Source organism: Agrilus planipennis, unplaced genomic scaffold, assembly GCF_000699045.2.
Source record: "Agrilus planipennis isolate EAB-ADULT unplaced genomic scaffold, Apla_2.0 scaffold174, whole genome shotgun sequence".
Lineage (NCBI taxonomy): Eukaryota > Metazoa > Arthropoda > Insecta > Coleoptera > Buprestidae > Agrilus > Agrilus planipennis.
This window is the reverse complement of record NW_020438963.1, coordinates 19,423-45,618: the sequence shown is the minus strand read 5'-3', so window position 1 is coordinate 45,618 and position 26,196 is coordinate 19,423. Positions and strand designations below refer to the sequence as shown.

The 26,196-nt window shown below is 32.9% G+C and overlaps 2 protein-coding genes across 4 annotated transcripts in view; one reads left to right on the top strand and one right to left on the bottom strand.

The window, feature by feature from the left end:
• Positions 1–572: 572 nt before the first annotated feature.
• On the top strand, positions 573–15,107 carry LOC108739215 (neither inactivation nor afterpotential protein C). Of its 3 annotated transcripts, none has more exons than XM_018473013.1 (18): positions 573–624; positions 1,974–2,281; positions 4,355–4,459; positions 4,516–4,907; positions 5,166–5,256; positions 5,327–5,608; positions 5,670–6,058; positions 7,768–8,310; positions 8,611–8,903; positions 8,961–9,259; positions 9,524–9,813; positions 9,873–10,022; positions 10,092–10,177; positions 11,662–11,733; positions 11,953–12,140; positions 12,197–12,399; positions 13,197–13,425; positions 13,974–15,107. In XM_018473013.1, the coding sequence occupies exons 2-18, from the start codon at positions 1,982–1,984 to the stop codon at positions 14,643–14,645; spliced, it is 4,584 nt and encodes a 1,527-aa protein (XP_018328515.1). In that variant the 5' UTR covers positions 573–624; positions 1,974–1,981; the 3' UTR covers positions 14,646–15,107. The 3 variants fall into 3 exon arrangements, with proteins under 3 accessions (XP_018328515.1, XP_018328516.1, XP_018328517.1); XM_018473014.1 differs by lacking the exon at positions 13,974–15,107 and adding an exon at positions 13,713–13,957; XM_018473015.1 differs by lacking the exons at positions 11,953–12,140; positions 12,197–12,399; positions 13,197–13,425; positions 13,974–15,107 and adding an exon at positions 11,825–11,948.
• Positions 15,108–16,094: 987 nt separating this feature from the next.
• LOC108739214 (integrin beta-PS) overlaps positions 16,095–26,196 on the bottom strand; it is an 11,257-nt gene continuing 1,155 nt past the window's right edge. Inside the window, exons 3-7 of the mRNA XM_018473012.2 lie at positions 25,237–25,780; positions 22,524–23,072; positions 18,014–18,255; positions 17,301–17,563; positions 16,095–17,062 (exon numbers count right to left, since the gene is read on the bottom strand). Of these exons, the coding sequence (XP_018328514.1) occupies positions 16,860–17,062; positions 17,301–17,563; positions 18,014–18,255; positions 22,524–23,072; positions 25,237–25,780 (1,801 nt within the window). The 3' untranslated portion in view covers positions 16,095–16,859. The remainder of the gene's footprint in view (positions 17,063–17,300; positions 17,564–18,013; positions 18,256–22,523; positions 23,073–25,236; positions 25,781–26,196) is intronic.

Here is a 26,196-nt window from a genome sequence, read left to right as displayed (position 1 = left end):
CACTTAACTTAAACTATTAGAAAATTTAACTTTTTGTTGAGTAAACCACAAATGATTGCCAATTCAAATTATCCCATTAATATAATTCATAAGTTTATTTATATGATATAATTAGATTCTAACTGTGTATGACTTAAACTATTAGAAAATTTAAATTTACGTGGAGTAAACCACAAATGATTACCAATTTAAAGACGTTCAAACAACGATAATCAATTTTTAGACCATAATTGTCCAACTCAACAAAATTCCAACAATAACAAAAAACAAATGTTGTTTTACAGATTCCTTGCAGACTTACTTATAGTTTTCCTCGAATTCGTCAAATTTCGTTTCCAAACCAATTTCTTATACCAATTTAAACAATGTTTGTCTAGAGGAAATTAATTAATTATAATTGCGTTACCTGCTATTCCAAGTCCAACTGATAGAAATTAAAAATGCTGAATCAATAAAACTGAGTCACGTGTTGTGCTCTACATTTTGTTCAAATGAGCTTAAAATTAATCTTTTGGCGAACTTGTTGGTCTTCCACGTGTAATTGATTTTCAAGTGCATTTTGCTAGAAGGGCCGTTAGTATTAAATTGAAATTTACCCAGAATAGTTGCTCTCACAAGACAAAGGTAAGTCACGCTAATATTTGCAATCGTATTGTTAAACGCCAATATTACAGCAGTTTTGAAAACTTTATTAGCGTGTAAGTATTAATTAGTAGATACTTTTACAGGATCAGGGACAACCGTCCAACATATCGGGTCTTATTAATTAATCGTAAATTTAAAACAAAGTCACTTTTCCACGTGATCTCCAGATGAAATCGATTTGCAAAAAGTGATAACAAATTTGCACCGTTAAAAAAATAATACGTCATCTTTATAAATTTTTTATTGTTTTAATAATTTTAATCGCTAGGAAATTTATTGCTAATGATAATGATAAAGTTTCGAGTGAAATTGATGTATTACTTCCGCCTTTTATTTCTTCTTGTACACACATATTTATACTCAAGTTAAGCATATTGTCAAATAAGCGTGTAATCAATCTATTGTAAGAAACGTTTATGGATTTATTGAACAACAACAATACGCATATCAGTTGACGATTCCATGAATCTTAAATACTACATTTTTGAATGTCAAGCACTGCTGGGCGTGAATTACCCCAAATGTAAGAATTGTTCTAGTTTTGACTATACCTAATACGTAATCATCATTATAAGGACGTAAGTCCTAAAACTGGTTGGACACGCACGCACTTCCACTCCTTCCTATCCTGAGTTAATCTCCGCATTTCTCTATAACTAGAACATCCCACATCCTTAAACTATTTGTCAACAGTAATCCAGTCTAGGTCTACTTCTTCTCTTACCTCCTGTTTGTGCTTCTAATATGTCTCTAACTAACTCTTCATGTCTAACCGAGCGCCATGGTCTAGAGACCATTGGTTAGCATTCAGGAGGACGCCGGTTCCGTCTGCCTTGGTCCAAGTTTTCTGTAGTTTCCTTGGATCACTTAGGCAAATGCTGGGGCAGTAATATTCCACAGATAATCTTTCATTCTCTTCTGTCTTCATTTCGTCCGTCTCAACTTTCTCACCCGAACCACTACCCGCCCATTCCCACGATTCCTGAAAGTAGGCTGAAGAGGACCTTCCGCCCTACCTTCCGCCGTAGTCCGGAGGGACTGCTCGCCCACCAGCATTACTAGCTGGTGGGAATGAAACACCTAAAAGTTTTTTCTTCATGTCTGAGGAAGGTGCCTTACCATCCTATTTCTCATTGACTTCCATAGCGCCTGTAACACCACATTTCGAACGCTTCTAACCTTTTCTTTTTCACCACTCCCACTGTTCATACTTATTACCCACATACAGTACCATGCTCCATACAAATACCTTTAACAATATTGCAATATATAATGACACAATTTAATTATTACTTACATAAAAATCAAACAAAAGCGTTACTATTTAGTTACCAATATGGGAAAATCAAATCGCGCATTCGACTACGACGATCTTCCAGAAGTAGATGATCGCTACAATTTGGGAGAATGTATTGGAACAGGAGTTTTTGGTAAAGTTTACATTGCAAAAGATACGGAAGCAGGAGGAAAGAAAGTCGCCGTTAAAATACAGAGATATAACAGAGATACTGCTCACTATGTCCAAGAAGAATACCGAATTTTACGTGACTTTTCACATCATCCCAATTTACCAGACTTTTATGGCATATTTCGAAGAAATGATGGAAACGAAGATGAAGTGTGGTTTAGCATGGAAGTAAGTGGGACTTGAGCAACAATTTACAATCCTGTAATTCCGTGGAATATCTAGTTACGTCACCCTACCTCCCATGCAAAGTAAAACTGTTTTATAACCTTAACTAATAATAAATTTTGTCCAAATGACAATATGAATAATTACCTAAAATATAATTCATTCGATACAAAAAATTAGAATGTGTTATTCAAAACTTAAAGATCGTACTTATTAAGGGAATTATCTTCGAAAAATTTTCCTCAAAGAAAGCATTTGTTACAAACATTTATTTTTCATAGTTATTAGCAGCTAAAATTTGCCAATCTATCCAGAACTTTTCATTTTCCATTGTTGTAACTTTCAGTTTTGTGCAAAAATGCCTATTACAGTTTTTAGTATCAATAGAAATTCCAAGAAATTGTTCGAAACGGAAAAGCCCCAGAAACCGATTATTATTGATAGCTTTGGAACTGTCATGTTTTTCACCTCGCTTTCTATTTATTCAGAAATTTCAAAGAAACTCATATCATTATACTCATAACGAAATTTGCGAATTCAACAAATTTGCAAAGTGTACTACTTTTTACCGAGTGACTATAGGTACAATCACCAGTAAGGATGTAATATTAAATGATGTTCCTCATTAAATAAGAAAAACGATACAGTGAAACAAAAATGTAAAGAGCGGTAAATTAATATCAAAATTTGTTAACTTAAGTAGGTAATTATATATTTTAGAGTGCAAGTACATAATTTTCAAACGTCAATCACCTATTTGAATTTTCATGTCTAGGGCTTCTTGCAGCTATCTTTAAGAAGTCGTAAAAGTGATACGCCTTAGATCCAAATTCGTGTAAGCTAAAGTATTTGGTATTTCGTTTCTTAATCTGATGTTATATTAATTATACTCGGTGCCAAATAGGCTTAGCTCTGGTCAAAGTCAAGGTTTTTTAAAGACGTCGCTTCAAAATTTAAGTTATATAAATAAAAAAACGAAAATGTACATTCTCTTTTAATCATAACATTTTAGTTCATACTTAAATTATTTACGCATAAAATAAGGCCTGGCTTTAAAGGTGTCAATCAAGTGAGGATTTATAATTACGCGTATCATCATTCTTTTATAGTTTTGTACTGGAATTTTTAATTCTAATTCAATCTATTCTATTTAATTTATATATTTAAGGTAAATATCACAATAATGTTTTGCTTTTATTAATATGAACATAATAGTATGAGAGGCATACATAGATTTTTAGTTATATGCTACCGTTTTTTAAAGTTAAAAAATTATTCAAAAATTCAGATCTTTTCCTACAATTAGTGCGTACCATTGCTTCGGGCAGGGCTATACGAACAAGTGAATGCTTAGCTTTACGCAGCTGTTTTGGAAAAGTTAAACCGATAAGAAATATAGAGTACATTACCCACTACGATTTCAATCGTTCTTTACTTACCATTGCTTTAGACCTTAAACAACGACTATCACGTACAATTTCGCATGCTGCGAGCTTTATATGCATATAAATTCTTGATAAATAGGCATTAAAACAGTCAACTGTATCTATCATCGGCTAACGTTCTACTAAAACAGGATCCATTATTTCGATGTATACCTAATATAAGTACATAGGTATATCCATGAATTCAAACAGCATGAAGGTTCACAAAGTCGTTAGTCATTACTATTATAACATACAACGTGAATATGTCGAAATTAATATAATATGTAAATGGATATACTAATATGAAAATCGGGTTCTAAAGAAGTCCTTCCATCTAACTATAAATATGTAAGAAATCCAACTTTTCAAAAATCATTTATTTATTTCAGATTGCAAAAAGTGTAAATAAATATATTTTATATTCATAACCTAATTCTCTTATTAACGATAACATAAAGATGTAAACAATTCTGAGTCTTTTACTAGTAATGATTGTTAATTATATAGTCCTAATTATAAAGTAACAAGGTTAGTTTAATGTAAGATTACAAAATTCGGTGAAGGCGCCGGGATATTATAATAAAATTGACGATTAAATATGCATTTTATAATTGCTATATACGTTTTTCTTGAATTTCCATTTTCTTAGCTCTGTGAACTGGGCCCTGTAATTGATTTAGTAAATGGCATGATATCAAAAAATCGAAGAGTGTCTGAAGAACATATTGCGTTCATTATAAAAGAAGTAGCAAAGGTAACTCCAACGTTATCTCTATCAATTTCAGTTTCGAATGTCAGTAATAATTTTAGGCATTGGTGTTTCTACACGAAAATCACATAATGCACAGAGATATAAAAGGAAGCAATATACTGCTAACGAAAGAAGGAGAGATCAAATTGGTCGATTACGGACTAAGCAGGATGCTTAGTAGCACTTTGGGAAAAACTGATTCCTTGCTGGGCTCTCCCTGTTGGATGGCTCCCGAAGTTGTTGCTAGTACTGAAACGGATGAGGATTCCGGATACGGAAACCGAGCAGATGTTTGGGCTTTAGGAATAACTGCCATAGAACTGGCAGATGGCAAGGCACCATTCCAAGATATGCATCCTACCAGAGCTATGTTTCAAATTGTACGAAATCCTCCTCCTACTTTATACAGACCAGCCAACTGGTCTGAAGAATTCAATGACTTCATTAATGAGTAAGAAAATACTTTAAGTTATATGAATTCGAATAGTGCCTAAGCACAATAGAATATATACTGCCTTCCCAAACAGTATAGAAGATTTGTTTTATAATTATCGACTGTATTCTTTTATTGCGAAACGATGTTTACGATTGCCAAAAAATTTGGACACTCATTTTTGATTAATATTTGGACACCAAAATTGCTTTATTGGCTCTGTATTTAATATAATGAAAATTTTCGAAACCTACATTGCAATTGTCTTTGCTGCAGATGCCTTGTAAAAAATCCCGAACACAGGCCCTTCATCATAGAAGTAATGGAACATCCGTTTTTAGAAACTGTCCCAGAGAATAGCTACCATGTAAGTAAACTATCCAAGAAATAACTACATAACTACATCACATATTTTCATATCCTTACTTTGTTTGAAGATTAACCAAGAGCTTAAAGCCCTGATGGAGCAAATGGGCAGTACAGGAAAAGAAAAGCGGCAAGCAGAGTGCACTGTACACTCCAATTTTCTTAAAAAGTCTCGAAATCAACCCCTCGAACGGATGCATGTTGAAGACTTAGCCGCCCTCGATATAATAACAGAAGATGCTATAATTCAAGAGTTATATGCAAGGATGAAAGCGGGACAATTCCATTCGTTCATCGGAGATATTCTACTCATAGTTAATCCAAACGAAAGAATGGATATTTACGGAGAAGAAGTATTAATACTCATTTGGATACATACCTGTAGAATCACTTATCGAATTATTATTGTTACAGTATCATCGTAGACACATGTTAAAATCAAGATCCGATAACGCCCCTCACATTTACTCTGTGGCAGACAGTGCCTACCAAGATGCACTTCATCACGAAATGACACAACACATCTTGCTGACTGGAGAGAGTGGATCAGGTAAAACGACAAACTTCTTGCATTTGGTAGATCATCTCCTTTTTCTGGGCTACACCATAAACGTAAGCAGCGACAGGATTAAAGATGGTATTAAATTAATACATGCACTGATCCACGCAACAACCCCAATGAACGATTACTCTACGAGGGGTGTAATGCGCACTGAAATAACGTTCGGGAAAAGTGGAAAAACTTCGGGCGCAATGTTCCAGGTCCAACAAATTGAAAAGTGGCGCGTGTCAGGTGTTGATATGTAAGTAACCCACTCATGAGTTTAAATACTTATAAAAATTAAAAGGGTTGGAGGTGGATCACTTTTCACAAACAGCAAGTAGTCGTTTGCTGTTAAATTTTACCCATATAAATAACTGAAATATCATTATCATCATCATCATAAGGCCGTCAGTCCTAAGACTGGTTGGACATGTACCTCCACTCTTTCCTATCCTGAGCTAAACTTCGCATTTCCCTAAAACTAGAACAACCTATATCCTTAACTATTTGCGAACAGTAATCTAATCTAGGTCTACCTCTACCCCTCCTAACTCCTGTTTCTGCCTCTAATATGTCTCTAACTAGATCTTCATGCCTAAGAAGGTGTCCTACCAACCTATCTCGCCTATTTTTTATTGACTTCCATAGAGTCCTCTGTTCTCCTATTCTTTCTAATACCTCTTCATTTCTAACCTTTTCTACCCACGATATCCTCATCATCCGCCTATAACACCACATTTCGAACGCTTCTAACCTTTTCTTTTCCGCCTCGCCTACTGTCCATGTTTCGCACCCGTACAACGCCGCGTTCCAAACATACACCTTTAACAACCTTTTTCGAATTTCTAAATTAACCGTTCGCGAGCATAGAAGTGACTTCTTTTTATTAAAGGCGACTCAATCCTGCGCTATCTTCTGCTTTATATCCCTACTACTCCTTCCATCCTGACTTATCTGACTTCCTAGGTATCTAAAATCAACTGAAATATAGAAAACAAATTTAAAGTTTGGTATGGCTCATCTTAGTATTGTTGGAATTATACAACTACAAATATTAAAACTAAAAAATGAATGTCGTTCTTTACTGGTAGAATACAGATGCACCTTTTCGGGCATCTCTCTGTTCTTATTTCATAAACTCAATAAATTTCCTTGCAGTACGCGCAGCCTTCATGAGCCCATCTTGAATAAATTAATTTACGTTTAATTGCTACAATTACCTTTTCGTTTCGTTTAACTATAGTCTTCATTAAATCAAATACCTTCATTCTACGTTATATCAACAAGTTCATTTTAACTTGAGGAATTATCCAAAATTACGTTGCCGAACTGTCCAAAAGGAATGTGGTATCTAGTTTTTTTACACTTGCATTTTTCTACTTCTCATTTTTCTCTATAGGTTGGCCCGTACCATAGTGTACAAGAAAAATTTAATTTTGAAGAAAAAAATATAAAAATTTTTAAAAATTTTGAATTTTTCATCAACACCGAATGCCACCGCATATGGCCTATAACGTTCGCAATGAGTCGGGGCATCCGTCTGTGCAAGAATTCTTCCGATAGGTCCTACCGTTTTCCAGCTACAGCTCCCAGAAAGTCAAAATTAGAAGCTTTGCGCTCTCGAACATGACCGCGATTAAAAATTCATAGCTCCGCAGATGTACGTCCGATCTACATTGAATTAAAACTCCTTTCAAATTTCCACACTTCTCCTACTGTCTATCCTCACTTCGAACTTCAGATTTAATCACTTTTCCCAATTTTTTTTTTTACGTTTTGCAGATTATCTATAAATTACCACTTGTTATTCTGTTAATTAAAAAGTTAGATTATTTTACAACCCACATTTATACTTACAATGATTTGTCACAATGTGGTAAATAGCGTCTCTCCTGACTGATCCACCTCTCCTTACTTTATTATCATCCAGATTTGAAAATAAAAGTCTTAATTTGTTTCAAATATCAGGGATCAATCCAACTTCCACATTTTCTACTACTTTTACGATGGTTTAGCTGATGCAGATCAACTGTCGAAATATATGTTGAACGAAAACAGATCGTACAGATATATGAGGATACCCGATAGTTCAAGAGGTAACAGACCGCGGGATAATCCCGAGGACAATGTCCGTAAATTTAAAAAAATCAAAGAAACTATGAAGAAGTTTGAATTTTCTGACAAGCAAATCGAAGCAATATTTACTGTATTGGCGGCAATCCTTAATCTCGGCGATGTTCGTTTTCTGGACACAGACAAGGGTGTGGCGGAAATTGAAAATCCCCACGTTGCATCTAAAGTAGCACAATTACTTGAAGTTGATGAGAAAAAGTTTATATGGTCACTTACAAACTATTGCTTCATTAACAAGGGCACAGCTGTTAGAAAGAGACACACCAGTGACGAAGCTAGAGACGCCAGAGACGTTTTGGCCAACACTCTGTACCTTAGATTAGTCGACTACATTATTTGCAATATCAATCATAAACTATCTGTTGGTAGAGCAATTTTGTAAGTATTTCATTCATCACGCCTCTCTACTCCTCCTAATCCTGAATCAATCTTTGAATTTCCCGAAGCCACATCTTTAACTATTCGCTAACATTAATTATATCCCAATCCCCCTTTGCCCCTCTAGCCCTTCATGGCTCAAAAGATACCCTTCCATCCCACCTCTCCTTCTCCACTTTCCTGCTTTTTCGAATAAATCCTCACTTCACCTTTTCTTTGCTTCGTGAGTCGTACGATAGTTATCTCATTATTTTTGTTCGGGAATGTTATTAAATGAAAGTGTATTACTGTTTCTTGTAGTGGTGATAAATATTCTGTTAAAATTTTGGACCTTTACGGTTTTGAATGTTTCACCAGAAACCATATTCCTCAACTGCTAATCAATTGCTTGAATGAGCAGTTACATTATCATTTCCTGCAAAGAATATTTGCTTGGGAAGCTATTGAATTAACTGAAGAAGAAGTACCAATAAAACCAATACATTACTACGACAACAAATCTGCTCTTGATATGCTGCTAAGCAAATGTGGTGGCATTTTGCATCTCATTGACGAAGCTTCTCGTCAAGCTCAGGGAGGCGAATACATTACAGGTATAAGTATGTCTTTTATTTGCTCTGGAATGAACTGATTTATTTGATGTACTACAGGAGAAATTCGTCAACGAGACAATAAATTCGCAAGGGTATCCGAGGGCACCGAATTTTTAATTTCTCACTACACAGGAACAGTTTCATACGATGCCAAGGAAATGCCAGACAGGAACCTTGATTTCTTACCTCCTGAAGTGATAGAAACGCTGAGGTTATCAAAGAATCCAATTTTTAAACAACTGTTCAGAAACAAACTGACTAAAACTGGTAACTTGGTTCTTTCGTTTGAAGATGCAGTTCCTGATGCCAAAAGGCCGAAAGCATCATCTTCATCCGATGAAGAAACTTCGACCCAAGTAAGTCATATTAGGTTATTCAACATTATTTGAAATATGAATGTTGAGTATTGTAAATTGAATATTTTATTGCTTCCTTTTTCTACCAGTTTGCAATCGATCTTAAAATCATTAGTAAAATCGGCTCATATAGGAACATAATTTCATGTTTCGGTTTTTCGTTTGTTTCTTTTGAATACCCAAAAAAAAAATAGCTTCGAATAAGCAGATATCATTACACATAGGTCAAATTGTTACCTACAATGGTTCTCTTCATATTCGTAGCAAAATTCGCAAAACGCTGATGGAAATTACTCCCAGATAAGAAAAATGAGGACTGCCACGTCCACATTCCGTGCCTTATGTTTGGAATTGTTAAAAGAACTTTCTGTAGGAGGTGGTGCAGGTGGTGTACATTTCGTGTTATGTGTTCGTTCAGATCTTCAAGAAACGCCTAAAGGATTTCATAAAGAAATTGTGAAGCAGCAACTTAGAGCTCTCAATGTGTTGGAGACGGCCAAGGCAAGACAACGGGGCTTTCCACACAGAATTCCATTTCCAGAATTTATCAGAAGGTAAAATACGTATGTCTAAGCGTTAAACGTATTGCAACTGTCGAAGTTGTTATTTATAGGTATAAATTTCTGGCATTTGATTTTGATGAAAACGTCGAAGTTACTAAAGATAATTGTCGCCTTTTATTAGTAAGATTGAAAATGGAAGGATGGTTGATTGGAAAAAGCAAAGTGTTTCTTAAATATTATAATGAAGAGTACCTGTCTAGGTAAAAACGGTTTTAGAAATTAATATTGATGTTACATGATAATTAATATAAGTGCGTATTATGTTGTAGATTGTATGAAACTCAAGTCAAAAAAGTAATAAAAGTACAATCGATGATAAGGTCATATTTGGCAAAGAGAAGAATAGCAAAGAAAGGTAAGTTGCCTGCTACATCCAAAAAACTTTTCGTAGGAAACCCATGAGTCCTCCTCAAGATCCCAATATCTTCACCACATTTATCGAAATATTTCAAAACCACAATATCACTCCAGCAGTCTTCATATAATTGCGTAACGTATTGTTAATTCTTCTTAACAACATATCACGCGAGTATACAATTTTTTTGTCTTCATGATTCTTCTACTCTTTCCAAAGAAATTTTGGATTATTTCCAACATCTATTTTTCCAAATCAAAACGTATTATGCCTGAGAGACATACTCTACATATTTTTGGTCACCATTCCTTTGAATAGAGGAACTTAGTTCTAAATATAATTCTTATTTGAAGTGAAACTTCTTTACGCACGCTAGGGTAAGTTCGTTTTTCATGCGAGTCGCTATGTAACGAAATCATGCAACGCATTTCCCCCGCTGTCTGTCCCTATGTATGCTTAGATCATTAAAACTACTCAACTGATTTTAATGCGGTTTTCTTTAATAGATAGAGTGATTCAAGAGGAAGGTTTATATGTATAATGCATGCATAATATACTAGAGAAACACTGATAATTTTAGAGGTTTGTAATGTGATGTCGTAAATAAACACATTTTTTTGCGCTTTCATTGCAAACGGTGGCTGAACCCTACGAGATAGATCAAAATAATGTACCACAGTATTGTACACCTTAAAAAGATCTACAAAAAATTCCATGATGGTATATGTCTATCTCTTAGGGATAACCCACAATAACCATTTTTTATCCTTTACTTTTCACGAGAAATAATGGCTTATTTACGAAGCGATTTTAAGCAATTCAGCATTAATCCTTATCCAATTAAGTACTTTTAAATACATTGTGCATTTAATATAGATCAATGTGGCTCTTTACAGCATGTAATTTAAATGAATATTTTCGAAGACATTACAAACTTAAAATGCAGGGACATAGCGGTTGCGGCGGTACCGACCGGTTTGTATTGTCTAATGACTGATTGTTGTATATAAAGACATTCTATAGTATATTTACTATCAGAATTGCACCTATGCGAAGCATAGTGTACAAATAATGCCATTAAACCACTTCATTAACACCTATCCCGGTATGTTCGTGTATTTTAAGAAGTTTCACTTCAGTAGCGTGCTGTATAATTACACGTTGTATTTTTTTTTATGAAAAAGGAAAATTTTGATTATTATCTAATATGTTGGTACACCCTTTATTGTACAATTTTAAGGGTGAATAAAAATTTGTTGAAACTACCCGATGTGAGTAGCGATATTACTGCAACTTCAAACATTTTCATTGCTACAAATCGTAGGTGTAATCCGTCCTTGTTCCTTCTACTACTAACATTATTAGTTTCTTAAAATCACTTGTGATATAATATATTTGTAATTTTTCAGTACATGCACGATAGATTGTGATAATTTATAATGATTAAAGTAACTAGTAAATGATGTATAATTTTCTTCCTTTAGGTCAAAAATCCCTTTCCAATCAGAATACTAAGGAGATGAGTGAAGATGAAGCAGCAGTTGTTCTACAGAAAGGTACATGCAATTTAGCAGTTAGTCTTTTTCTCTTCATTTTTACATAATTCTTTTCCATTCAATCCTTTCACTTCGGATTTGTTTGTTTTAGTTATCGATCCTCCTGAATGCTCAGACTCCTATAGCTCGGAATAAACAACAAACAACTTCGAAGTGCTCCTAATATAGATTATGATATACCTACATTTATTTCTACCATAGAATATAACTAATTTCCAGCGTATCGCGGTATGGCATCAAGAAAAGCATACGGACCGTTGGTATCCAAGCAGTCGTCTAAAGTAGACAAAGAAACCAGCAATTTCATTCAATATTACTGCAAGAAATGGAGAGCAAAAACGATATTCCAAGTACTTCTACAGTACAGGGCGGCCAGGTTTCAGGACCTGTTCAATTTATCCCAACAAGTAACTCATATACGCGAAAAAAAAACGCGATATTATTACACAAATTCTACTTTTAGATTCATTTGTTCAACCAGAGCGTTGTTAATGATATTCAAAAAATTAATTATGAAGTCGATTTTGATTGTATCGATTCTAGAGCACAGGTGAGCGGGTGGTTGGGCAGAAGGAAGCCCTCTGTTCTCAAAATGCCCTTTAGATTGGAGGATATACCATTCTTCGACACCGTTTACCTTTGCGACCCTTCACAGAGACCAACAGGGTAATATGCTGCAACTATATTTCTTAAATTTTCACTTTCTACTTTTATGGTGCTTCATAAATGTGTTGTTGTTGTTTTAAATGTTTGTAAAATAATGTTTAACAACTTTAAATTAAAACATGAAAGTGTTTTTTTATCTACTTTATTAAATTCTACAACTTATGTATTTAACCCATCGAAAAAATATTGGGGTTAATTTTAAGTTAAACAACTGAATTACTGAGTATATCTAATTTTAATATAATTTAATTCTTATTCACTACAAATTACCTCAAATTAATGAAACAAAATTGTTGCTGCTGGAGCCTTTCGTAGCTTAATGGTTAGAAATGCATAAAAGCCGAAGGTCCTGGGTGTGATTCCAGGCAACAATTTTTATTCGTAATTTTGAGGTATTTTATAGAAGAATGAAGATTCGGGCTGTAGGACCGTGGTCTAAGTGAACTATTCTGTCCAGACGTTTCGTCAGCTACTGCGGCTGACATCCTCAGTGGTAGTGCTGCGTTGACAACGTGAACGTAGATTATATCTCGAAGTCTCGACAGCGACTGGGCCGACCCAGTATTCATTCTACTATGGTTTCCGGCCGTGAAAGCCTTTGTTATTATATTTTGAGGTATTTTATTTATTAAATATTAAGTAAAAGGTTCTTTATTTCTTATCGTACTATTTTGATTTAGTTTTATAAAATTATTATCTTCTAAAATTATGAAAGAATAGTTGTTATGAATAATTCTACTAATACTTACGAGAATGTCTCTTTCAACATTTATTGGGAGAATTTTATTTGATTCTAGACCAAGGGAACTCGATGAACCATGGGACGCCCCACTGCGAAGAAAAAATAATGTTTCATCCCAGATTATCAACTCATCACATGGTTATTCTCTATCAGGTGCGGGTTACGATGAAAATCAAAGAATTAGGAAACCATCGGTCGATAAAATTATCTTTATTCCATACAATCGAAACCCTGAAGAACCTATCAGACGTTTGTCCAATTTCCAACTTGACAATGACCATCCAGTAAGTAAAAGCTTCCACAAATTAAAATTGCATCTCTTTATCAAATTATTCTTAATTTCCCTGGTATTTGTTAGTGCTTTATGTACCGCTCAAAATAATTACGTTTTCGTGTTTATCAGTTTTTTTTTAAATTTTCTTCGGCTTTTACGTAGTAGTCTCTAATTTTCTCGATATTTCGAGGAAATTGAGTTTCACTAACAGTTAATTTACGTTTTTACTTTTTTATTGTGTGCTTAACAGTTATTACCTTAATCAGGATAGAATTCTGCATTCTGCTATATCTCTAGATCATAGTGATGAGTGCACAGTTCATACCTGGTAGAAGATTTGGCGGGATTTTCCTTAGGCCAATTAGTACTCATATATTTTAAAGATTAACAATAGGTCAAATTGACCAATCTAAAATGAATTTGAGCGACAGAATATCCAATGTTTCTGCTATACGCATGTATAGATCAAAGATTTATTGATCCATCTCGTTAATAATGAACAAATAAGGGTCTAAAAGATTATAGCTTTTTTAAACAAATGTATTTTTGTAATTTTAGATACACTATGGGGAGTATCAAGGAAATAACTATCTAAATCAAAATCCAAATCGCTCTCAATATTCACATGATGATCACCAACGACATTCGTACAATCATACGCCAGTAAACAAATCGTACAGCAGAAACAGTGGGTATCAGGGTTACAACAATCAATCCAACGAGAACAGTTGCAACTCGCCTAAAAAGATGCGAAACAATTACGCATCAACGAGTAACGATTACAACAATCGTAACACGACCAATAATATGAACGCAAACACGAAACCTGCGAATCATGATTTCGAATACATCAAACCGCCGACGAAAAGTTACAATCAGTCTCCACCAAAACCCGTACAAAATTTTACGGATTCGAATCCAATCGACGAATTGCAAACAAAATTCAAAAGAACTGCAAGTGCTGATGAAGACGATCCTCCGTTCAACTTTAAAGCGATGTTGAGGAAAACGAATTACAATAGGGATTCAATCAAAAATAGAGAAGGAAATAGCAGAAGATATTCGTTTAAGAACAGAGACAGTAGAAATTTTGCCAGTGTGGATGAAACTAATAGTTACTGCTCACGCAACGAAAGCCTACGAAAGCACAGGTCTGCGGATGAAATGGATGCAATTTCAACTGAACTGGCCCCCGGTATTGTTGTTAAGGGATACGTCGCCGATCTTTGAAGATTTACCCGTAGATATAAAAAATTCTCACAATTTTTCAGCTTATCTGAAAGATGCCAATTTATCACAATGCTCTGGTAAGTAAAATTGATTTTCTCCTTTTTTAAACTATGCACATAGGAATAATATAGCAACTGAGCATTAGGGGAAGTTTTGTTGTCGAAGTCTTCAATACTAATAATAATAATAATAAAGAGTGATAATAATAATAATAATGAATTAAACATCATAAATTAAAAACAATGGATATAAATGAAGATGACGTATTTCTTAGTGTTATTTGCTGTATTTGAGGCTAAGGGATGTAAAAAAGGAAAAAAAAGTGGATACATCCGATATGCTAAAGGCAAAAAAATGAGTGTGAATTCAGTACACCATTTGGTTACTTCCCGAGATAAAAATGTTCAGTCTCTCAGAGTCTTTGAAAGCGAGACTCGAGTCTCCGTCTCATATCGAGTCTCTCTGGTGTCGCTGAGAGAGATGGTCAAAAAAAACTGTTTAGCGTCTCTGAACGAGAGAGTCGAGTCGCTCATAGAGAGATCCTCATTTCGTATCCAGTCTCTGAACGAGAGACTCGAGTCGCTCATAGAGAGATCTTCATTTCGTATCCAGTCTCTGAACGAAAGACTCGAATCTCTGAACGAGAGACTCGAATCTCTCAATAAGTGGTGTCTCGATAGACATGGTTAAAATTTTCCAAGTTCAACATATTTCAGAGATCCCAGTGTTTCTACGAGAGACTCGAGTCTCTCAATTTTTCAGTTTTATTCATTCAGTTTCTCTGTGAGAGACTTGAATCTCTGAATTAACAATTTTATCGTTCGAGTCTCTCATACAGAGACTGTGGGAGATCCATAAAAACACCTAGGCAATAACTGAGAGACTGTGAAAGACTGTGAGGGACGCTCTAAGAGACGCTGCAAGACTCTGAGAGACTGAAAATTTTTGTGTAGGGATATTAACGAAGCAATAAGGATAAGCAATAAGGATTTATCAGTATTTTCGAAAGAATTACGATAATTAAGTTTTTGTAACCACTAAAAATAGTGGTACCTATTAACTCATCAATTAGTACTACATTCGTCTATCTTAAAATTATAGAACTACTGCTTAATATAAATTCAATTATACAGTTACATCTTAATTTAAAAAATATAAAATGGTCGTAGCACCCCTCCTCCAGTGATAATTATCATGAAAATTATTCTATCTGGAAAATTGTCATCTTTCGCCGATAAGGTTGCTAGCTGGCGCGGACGTGTAAGTGCAGCGATACATAGAAAAAAATATGTACATTTTTAATACAGGGAATTTTTTTATTCAATTAAAGGAAACGAAATTAAGAAAATTTTTTTATTGAAATTCTGCAACTATAAATTCATAATTTAACCTTGTAATATGTTAACCCTATAAATCAAATTCATGTGCTAAGGGTAGGTAGCCAACAGTATCCAGGCACATTCATTGCGTTCCCTTTGACAGCCTTTACCCCGAAAGTTTATGCTTCGTCCCTATATTATTCCTATATAAGTGTATGTTTCAAACTTGATTACGTCTCTGAGCTGCGTATCTAGTATTGTACTATTTTAAAGTAAAATATATATTATGTACAATAAATGTACGTAGAATTCCTCTTGTGTTTTGAAAATTAAAAATTTCTTGATGTCATACCATTGTAAATTTAGACGTAATGTCGTTTGTTGTTAATAGTGAACAAAATATAATTTTATGTTCAGTTATTTGTTTCTATTAAATTGTGTAAAACTAAACAATTTCCGAAAACTAAATAAAATATTGTTCTATCTCATTGTCAATAAGTAAAAAACTTAAAGGACTGTGACATATATTGATTCTGTAAAAATATAACTTTAATAATTATATGTTATTAATAATAACACGTTATACATGAAATTCGGAAAAATGTTACTCCAATATCAAAGAATACACTTTACAGTGTAACATACATTTTGATTTAAAGGTTTTCTTATTAAAGCATTTAACTTACAATTAAAATAAATTACACATTTTATCTTACTACATTGTATTCAAAACAAACTAAATTGAAAATATCGGAAAATTTTTTAGTGGTCATTAAACATTTAAAATTCTCGTTTTTTTTTTGGAAAACAAATATCGATACTAAACAATTGTAGATAAATAATTATTGATTTCACAGTTTTTAAATAAATGTTAATTATAATTCATTAAGTACCATCAGTGAGAGTACAATGGATTTTTAAATACCGATACAGCACTTCTGTACAAGGGATTATCATTTCTGTTCCATTTTGCTTGATTTCTTTCATTTTCGAATTTTTGATATTCTTTTAAATCATGAAATATTATGAAAATCTTCCATACAACTAGCAGTACTACTCCAGCAAGGACTATGCTTCCAACTACACTCAATCCTATAACTAAAATAAAATTTGTTACTCTAGATTATGTATATATGGTTAATCAGGGTTGTAAATAATGCTTTACTTTTTGTAATGAGTAATAAAAATATTTCTTTTGTATTAAAATTATCAATTGAAAAACTGTAATGGTTAGCGTAAATTCTTTCTATTACTGATGAAAAAGGTATCAGTTAGTAGCAAGAACAACATATTTCTACAAATTTCTTACAAAAGTAATCGTTTATGTTTAACATACCTAGAAGGTTTCCTTTTTCTGAACAATGTTTGGTTTCCTGAACTTTAATTTGTAACTTCTTCTCTTCATCGTATAAGTATTGGTAAATTATGGCACACCCGGAAGAATCCAATATTCTACATATCTTTGCGTCTTCATTTGAATCTTCTTCAATTTTTTTTACAGTTTCGATGTCAAACAAGCATTTACCACCACATGTAGGTTGCCTAAACTTTTGGGTTTTATTGAAATGGCATTCGACACATTCCCTTAATTCGTTACACCTAATTTAGAAAAAAAAAATGAAAGATTTGAACAGTATAAGTACTCTCCAGTCTCAATTTCTTTATTATTATTATGAAATTGATAAACCTGTTACGTGGTTGAAGACAATTATCGATTGTGAGGAAACTTACTATTTCCTTTTCTTATATAGATCCAAGTTTTTAAAAAACGAAACGATGGCATGTTAAAAACGCTTAATTTGATACAATTTCTGTCTTCTAATGATCAGTATCAATAAAAACATTTGACAAGTTCCAAAACAACATATGTAGGTAGATACCATAACTAGTTTGTTCTGAAATTTAGTAATTTCTCCAACTCTAGAAGTCACACACATATGTGACAATATGGCTTTAAAATAAAACTGACTACTTTGATTCGATAATTCTCTTTCATTATTGCTTTAGAATGTTAACTTTCGTTTAGTAAGAACATCTGTAAGTACTTACCTTTGTCCTGGGCATGAAGGACATTCTTCGCAAAATTTCCCATAATAATGATGCCCTCCAATCTTTTCGCAAACGCATTCGCCACAAATACAATTTCCATGCGCTGAACATACACTGTCCTGAGCATTTGGTGTAACACAGGTTGCGTTACTGTCAGGACATTCGCAGGCATCTCCGGTCCATCCTGGTAAACATTTACATTGACCGCATTCGCAAACACCTTGCATTTCACCAGAGCAAACCTTACATATGATACATACATATTATTATCGTAATAAACAGAAATAGTAAAAACTGTTTAACCAAAAATAATAATCTTAATATTTTGATGCTTGCTTTTACTTTGAAATAAATATAAAATGCGAATAGTTTAAGGGATATTAAATAAACAAATTAACATCAATAAAAAGAACTCCATAATTATCAAACACGTCTAATAGGACTTTTTAGAGTTATGTGAGAAAGAGAATTTAATAATAATATGAGCAAACATTGACAAATATATTTGTAAATTTTCAGAAAAATTAATAAAAAAAAAAATGATGAGCCAAAAGTGCTGCCCGCTTCGCCCGCCCCACACCCTATAAATTGGCATCTTGATTGGCAATTGCACAATAACTGAAATTATAAGATTAGTTAATTCGTTAATGAATTACAAATATTCCGCTGAACGTGAATTTAGGTAAAACACGTTAAGGAATCAATCAAATTACTTTTACCCATACACATGTTGTAATTCACTTACTAAAACTACCTAATTGTCCATTATATGTGTAAATTCTTTATTAATTTAGCGTATTATTCAAGTACACAAAGCTTTCACTAAAGCTTCTGGATTTCTTAATTTTAAAAATGTTAATTTTACACAGGTAATTTCACCTGTTATTGTCCCTATAAATACTTAATTTTAATGCATTTTAATATCAAATTGTTTAATCGTAGTAATTATTTATAAATGATATGAACTTAAAGATATATTCTACATTTTATCGTTCTTGTATTTTTACTTCTTTACATTACATTTTTTTATAACATATTATTATTGTAATGTAGTGTATACCTTTGTTCTCGAATTCTCGTGACGACCTTGTCCGGCACAATAAAAAATTATCGTATTAGAAAGATAAAGAAAATGACGTAGTTTTAATTGAGGATCGTGTTAGATCGGTCTTCCTTCTTCGATTAGTAATTATCGGGTAATGTTGCCGTTAAGACGAATGTGAAGTGCTCCAGAAAAATATAAAAGGAATTTAATGTTTTCGGTAAGTGAACTTAAATTTTCTTCAATTAATAACTTAAGTCCTAATTAGGTATTTTTATGACATTTTTCGCTCTGTCGTAATAAAGAACAATTTGTTCTATACGATAGATAATCGTAAGCTGAAGCAATTCGTTCGCCATTACAATGTCTTCCTTGATAAGCATGTATAAGTAAGTAATTAGCAATAAATAATAAAATAGTTGGGTGGTTTCATTGAATTTAATGTTAAATCTCTAACTACGTTTGGATGGAAGAGTCATTTTGAAGAAGTATTTCCTTGTACCTAACTAATTTCGTTGAAATACGTATGTGCAGGACATTTACCATTAATTTCAGTGAAACTACAAAAGTGTATTATTATTATTCTTCTTTGTTAATAAAAATGTTTGACAACCATTGAAATTTTAAAAAGCAACCAGTAAGTTTTCAACAGGTACTCTGTTTCAATTTTTAAGGTAAAGGATAAAACCGAATTTAGTGTTGTTATTCATTAACATAAATACAAAATTATATTTACCATAAGTATTATATTACAGGGTGGGTAGGTTGGTTTGAAATTATCCGAAAGCTAATTAATTTCAAAAATTTGTGACAGTTGTAGCAATTTAGTTCAATTACTCTTTAATCGCAAAATAGAAACTTGAACTTTAACGATGAAATACAGTTTAAACAATTAAATTTGTAGTTTTTCGATTTTTTTTGCACTGTTGTTATAAACATTTATTCTAATTGGAGAAAATATTGGATAACTATTTTTTTGAATTAAAACTAAGGAAAATAATTTCTTATGGGTAGAATTTTCTGCGACCAGGAGGTTAAGGGAAAGTCGTTGTGTGTACAGGGTAAATTTTCTAATTTGATACCCCTTTTTATCTTCATAACTAGTGATGTACTCAAAATAATAATAGTTTATGTATTTTGTTTTATGGTGCTGTTAAATGTGCTATTAGAACTTTCATGTGCCTGTTAACATACAGCGGTGTGCTCAAAATATCTTTTTTGTTAATAGAACACACTGTAGATTTTCAGATATTTGAAATTCCCTCTATTTTTTGATAATTGAAGGAAATTGTTTGACAACTAAAGTAATTCAAGTGCGTATTAAGGAGGATTTGCAATACTGAAAAAAATATTATTGAAGGGAAAAATTTAGTACAACAAATATACCTACATTATCAAAATCAGAGAAGAGAGAGAATTTCAAATACTTGATAACATCCATACATTTAAAAAGCGCATTCAGAGTATGCTAGCATTTGAATTCACCACAAAATAAATTGCAGAAACCATTATATTGAATTTTCAAAATGTTACTCAAAGAGAAAGATATCAAATTAGAGAATTCATCCTGTACAATCTTAGCTATTTAAAAATACGACTGTGTTGAAAATTTTCCGTATAGGTACTTTTCCATTAGGTTCACATATTGACAACATCGTATTGTCTTTCCCGTTCGTACAAATCCGTTTTTTACTTTTGCATGTTAAGAAAAAATGTATGCTCACATTTTTATCAATCTCTCTCTTTATTGAAGTTACGCAGTTGTCAGAATTTAATTATTAATTTGCTTATTTAATTTTCTGATGGTACAGTTCAGTATTTTCCAAACTTTCAACATCTGTACCCTTTGTATAATTTTCTTAACAATAAGTCTCCCTTAAAAGTAACATTTAATATGAATTATCAAAATCGGTGGGGTTTAGTAACAAGTAGGAAAATTTTTCATTATTTTTTTATATTTGTAATCGAAAATACGAAAGCTACTTGTTGAACCAAAGGCGCAGTTCAGCACGTACTTGTACCAAACTCTGCAACATTTGTTAGGAGCTTTTCTGTTGAAAGAGATTTCACATACAATAATTGGTTATTATTCTACTAGTTCTCAATAATTGTTGCTGTAATTGTCTGACCTAATAATTTTTTAATTTTTAATTACTCATTGTGTAAAAAATTGTAGTATCACAAGTTTTTAAGCCTGGTTTCGCTCGCGTTGATGTCTTATCACAGTGTTAAAGATCATCGAAAATGACAATAATTTAATAATTTTTTTCTTAAGTCCTGACCAGGATCATCAGGCCAAAACTAAAGTTTCCACTTTTCTGTATTAAACGTTTTGTGTAGAATAACATAAATCAGTAAATACTGACGAGATAAAAAGAAATTTTTCTAACTCTCAGGAACAGTATTTTTTCTGAATAAAAGGAACCCTATGTCTTTATCTATATCCCCTGCAATATGTTTAGAAAATTTCATGATAATCGGTTAAGTAATTAAGATCTGAAATCCTAATAAATTTCTTTTTTTTTTTCAGTATTTATACAAATGAATTTATGTTTAGATATATGCGGAACGGACTATTTAGTGGTGTATATGTTAACGGAAATGTGTGTAATCCGTCATTGTATACAATTCCTAGGAAATGTATATAATTCCTAAAATCGCCCGGAAATGTGTGAAATAAATCAAATTAGATACATTTCCTAGGAAATTCATACATTTCCTAAATAGCAGTCAGAAATGTATTACATTCAAAATGTTAATGGGTACGCGGGGATAGCGGAACGAAGGAGGGTATTGCGTCATCCGATCAAACGATTGATTGTATTAACAGATAACAGATAAGAAAGCATTCGTTTTATTTAGTTCCTAATACAATATCGGAATTTTATACAATTCTTAGGAAATGTAGACTTTTCCCAGGATACGTGTGTTTTAAAAAATCTTTGAAAGAATATTTTTATAGATTTCCTAAATAGCCTCGGAATTGTATTTTACATTTTCTAGGAATTGTATACAAATCCTGGATTTCATACATTTCCGGTGACATATAGGTATATTGTGTAGAAGACGAAGATAACAGAACTGAATAGTGTTTTTCTCTTTGTTTTGCCAAATTCACACTTTTGAATTGGTTTGTCGATGACATAAAAGCAGTTTCTGATTAATTTTACGATAGATAGATAGGTTGTTAGCACACCTTCTTAGGCATAAAGGTCTAGTCAGAGACATATTAGAGGCAGTAACAGGAGTTACGAGGGGTAGAGGTAGACCTAGATTAGATTATATGTTTGCAAATAGTTAAGAACGTGAATTGTTCCAGTTTTAGGGAAATGCGAAGATTAGCTCAGGATAGAAAAGAGTGGAGGTGCGTGTCCAACCAGTGTTATGACTGACGACCTTATGATGATGATGAGGTGGTTACGTTAACGTTTTCGTATTTTAATGAAATAGTGTCTTACAATATCGTACCTGGCCGTTGTTCCTTTTACAAGAGAAATTATCACACTCGCAATATTTTCCATAAATTACTTGCGTGCCAGGTCTTTGGGCGCACTGACATGTACCGCAAACGCAACTGCCCAAACCAGAACAGATTTCTTCACTTGGACTTCTTCTACATGCAGATTCATCCAGAGAATTCGATGTACGAGCATCGCATTCGCATCTTCTGCCAAAATATCCTTCATTGCATTTGCAAATTCCGCACTTCAAATTTCCGTTCTGTGAGCAATTTATCGATTCGAGTTGAGAGTCTGTATAATTCGGTTTCTCGCAATCACATTCACATATTATTTCAAGTTCGACAAGTAAATATTCATCTATTCCATCAGGTTTTATTTTAATAATCTGCTGCTGTTTATGGCATTCTAATGGACGAATTACAGCCGTAAAATCAACTAGTTCATTAAGGGGAACTTCCTTACAGCCATTTTCTTTCGGATTTGAGCAAGTAGATGAGTACTTTATTTTAACATCATCTCCAGAATCGTCCATCATCGTAACTGATCCCACAATTTTCTAAAAGCGATCATCATATTATCTATCTTTATATTTGATTTTTAAAAATAGTTTGAAGGTTCAGCAGCCGCTCAGCAGTTCTTCGATATTGTATTTTATTATTTCATTATCAATAGTTGACCTTTTAATTGGAGTGTTAAAGTATGTGATGTACCTACTTCAACATTCAGAAGAATATCAAGATATTTCTCGTATCTAAAGATGAAACGTATGGGAAGCAAGCCTATCTTTAAAACCATCGATCACGTCAACTTAATTGAAAAGACAATTTTATTTGATGACATCCGCTGTGAAAGCGTAAATTCTGTATCTTTAGAACAATTCCGAATTCTGTAATTTGTAATGACTCACATCCGGCAACGTTTCGTTGACCATTTATTATCGATACCATCAGAAATCAGAGGTGAACTGGCCATAAGGGAGTTTGGGAGATTTCCCTTGGAAACCCTACGATACAGGGCCCTTACATGTCTAAACATAAGCCTTTTGACCCAATAAACCCGGGATTGATAACATTCAAAGGGTTCATAAAACCGGTAAGCGTATTGTGCATATGATGTCGCCCCTAAAGTAAGGAAAACATTACGTTTTATCTCATTTACATGGGTCTCGACCTTATATTTTTTGCGTAAGTCTTCATGAGATTCTTAACGCCTTTACCCGATAAAAATTTAATTCATTTGCTTACGTTAATTGTATTTATTGAAAAAAATCAACTCTTAATAAAGAATTTAGAAAATAATTTATTGGGATATTTCTGATACATGAATATATGATACCAATAAAATATGAGTGTGTAAAGCTTATATTACATTTACATGTAAATAAAAATGCAGTACACTTTGCTATTTGTCAATGCTTTTGTTGTAAGAATTTTCGACTGCTGTTAATTCATTGATCTAAAGATAAATATTTGGACTTTTTTTTATCTCCATCGTTACACTTAAGGATATTTGGGAGGTATGTCAACTCCTGTAAAAATTACAAATCGATTCAATAAACCGTTAAAAAGTTATTGAAATTTTAAAAAATTGTAATTTTACACGTCATTTTATGGAGATTCGTTAACCGAACAGATTAAATTTATTTTTATTAACAGAAAAAAAGCTACCAGAAATTTCAAACTTTTATAATAAGTAACTTGAACTCTGGAGAATCACTTTAGCGTAAGGTTATTCAAATTCACTAAATGGTTATCGAGGAAAAAATGAAAAATTAGCTGAAAATCTCGTTTTTACTTGATAATATAATGATAATATTTATAATTGTCTGAAATAAATGCAATTTTAAAGTTTTAATTATTATTTAAACATATTAAAAAGTTTTACGCTCATTATTAATAAAGATTGAAACTAAATATTTTTTTGTTTCGAAGTTGAAATCAAGGCATATTCACTGCCAAAAGTCAGTTAAAAATATTCCATATTATTCGTTATTTCTTATTTTATTCAAAATTTTTGGTCAAATTCCAAATTTTCTCTCAAACCGTATACTTTTTTTTTGTATAGACAGTATTTATTTACCTCATAATATGCTGCAATACCTAATTAATCACGAATTTCTAATTTTATGTAGTCTTGTCTCCGATTGTACCTCCCAAACATCCTTAATATAATAGAAAATTTTTAAAAACGGTACTTCTTAACGACAAACTTTTCATTACAATAATACTTTCGATACCAATAAACTATACCAACAAAAGGTCGTTGTGTTTATTTAAATATAAACAAAAAATCAGTTTTTTAGACTAAGTCCGCCCCTGGGTCACATACCCTTACATATACCAACCTGAGCCGGACCCATCTGATGAGAACGACAATAAATGGTCGACGAAACGTTGCAAATAAAATACATACTAGCACTTTTATTCCATGAAATTAGCCCCTTGTGATCAATTACAAACTATAGAGTTCAGAATTGAGATAAACATTTATTAATTATAACATCTCACAATTTTGTTGTATGAAATTTTGGGAAATTAACTAGTCTATACCTTAAAAGAAAATGTCAATAGCTGTGGAATACAGAAATCAGTTCTGTACTTTTCAAGATAATCCTCCAAACTCATAAGCTTTCTTTCAATAAAAATATTACTTCAGACAAGAAGATTTCTCGATATCCAATTTTACACTAAGTTGTGAAAAAACTTTGTAATTGAACTTACGTTGTAATTATCCAGAATTAAGTTGACAACATTTGATGAACTACTTGATAAAGCCTCTGTTGCTGAATTTTCAATTTGATTCTGTAATAATTTGTATGTCTCAATTACGTTTTCCTTTCCTGGAACTATAGCAAAAATTAAGTTGATATTATTTCGTTTCGCCACGAAATTTATATGCGAAATTGACGGATAATCCAAAGCGATTGAATGAGTATATTCGCCATTTTTCATATGACAAGTTGCGTCGTTCGGCTCAAATATTCCCGCAAGTTTTCCGTCTCCTGCTATATGAAAAGGAGCATCCGTGGTCATTACCAATAAATGACGTGCTTTCTTTCTCCAACCGATTTCTTTCTCGCAAACCATCGCCTGCATGATTGCGTCAAAACCACCTTCCGGTGGGTCAATGTTAGCTGAAATCTTTGCGTTTCTGACTTTTTCCGAAAAGACCGTAAAATTGTCTGTCAACGACAGGTAATTCTTAAAGCTATACGGAGATGAACACTTATCGTAACTTTCCAAACCCCTGCATGGATATTTGAACCTTAAATTAAAATTTACATACATACAATTTAGACATCTTTTAGAAGTGAGTTAGTTTAATATGAAATATTATTCTGAATATTCATTTTTGAATTTTTTTACCCACTACACGCTAATTCTTCATTAATTTGAGGTAGCGTGTAGTGGGTAAAAATTCAAAAATGAATTTTCAGAATAATATTTCATATTAAACTAACTCACTTCTAAAAGATATCTAAATTATATGTATGTTTAATCATAGTATATTCAGTATATAGTTACATTAGTTCGACGGATCGTTAACCTTGTAGGTCGGTTGGTCGTGGTTGTTGTTGTCACCTCTCGTAGTTTAGTGGTCAGAACATTGGTGCGTAAAGCCAAAGGTCCCGGGTTCGATTCCCGGCGGGGGTGTGACAACAGCAACAATTTTTCCCTCAT

Excerpts from the sequence above, each read along its gene's own strand:
- LOC108739215 (XM_018473013.1), top strand. The coding sequence starts at position 1,982 with ATGGGAAAATCAAATCGCGCATTCGACTACGACGATCTTCCAGAAGTA. Across the intron at positions 4,460-4,515 it reads TTATAAAAGAAGTAGCAAAG|GCATTGGTGTTTCTACACGA; the intron begins GTAACTCCAACG and ends TAATAATTTTAG. Across the intron at positions 11,734-11,952 it reads AGCAGTTGTTCTACAGAAAG|CGTATCGCGGTATGGCATCA; the intron begins GTACATGCAATT and ends ACTAATTTCCAG.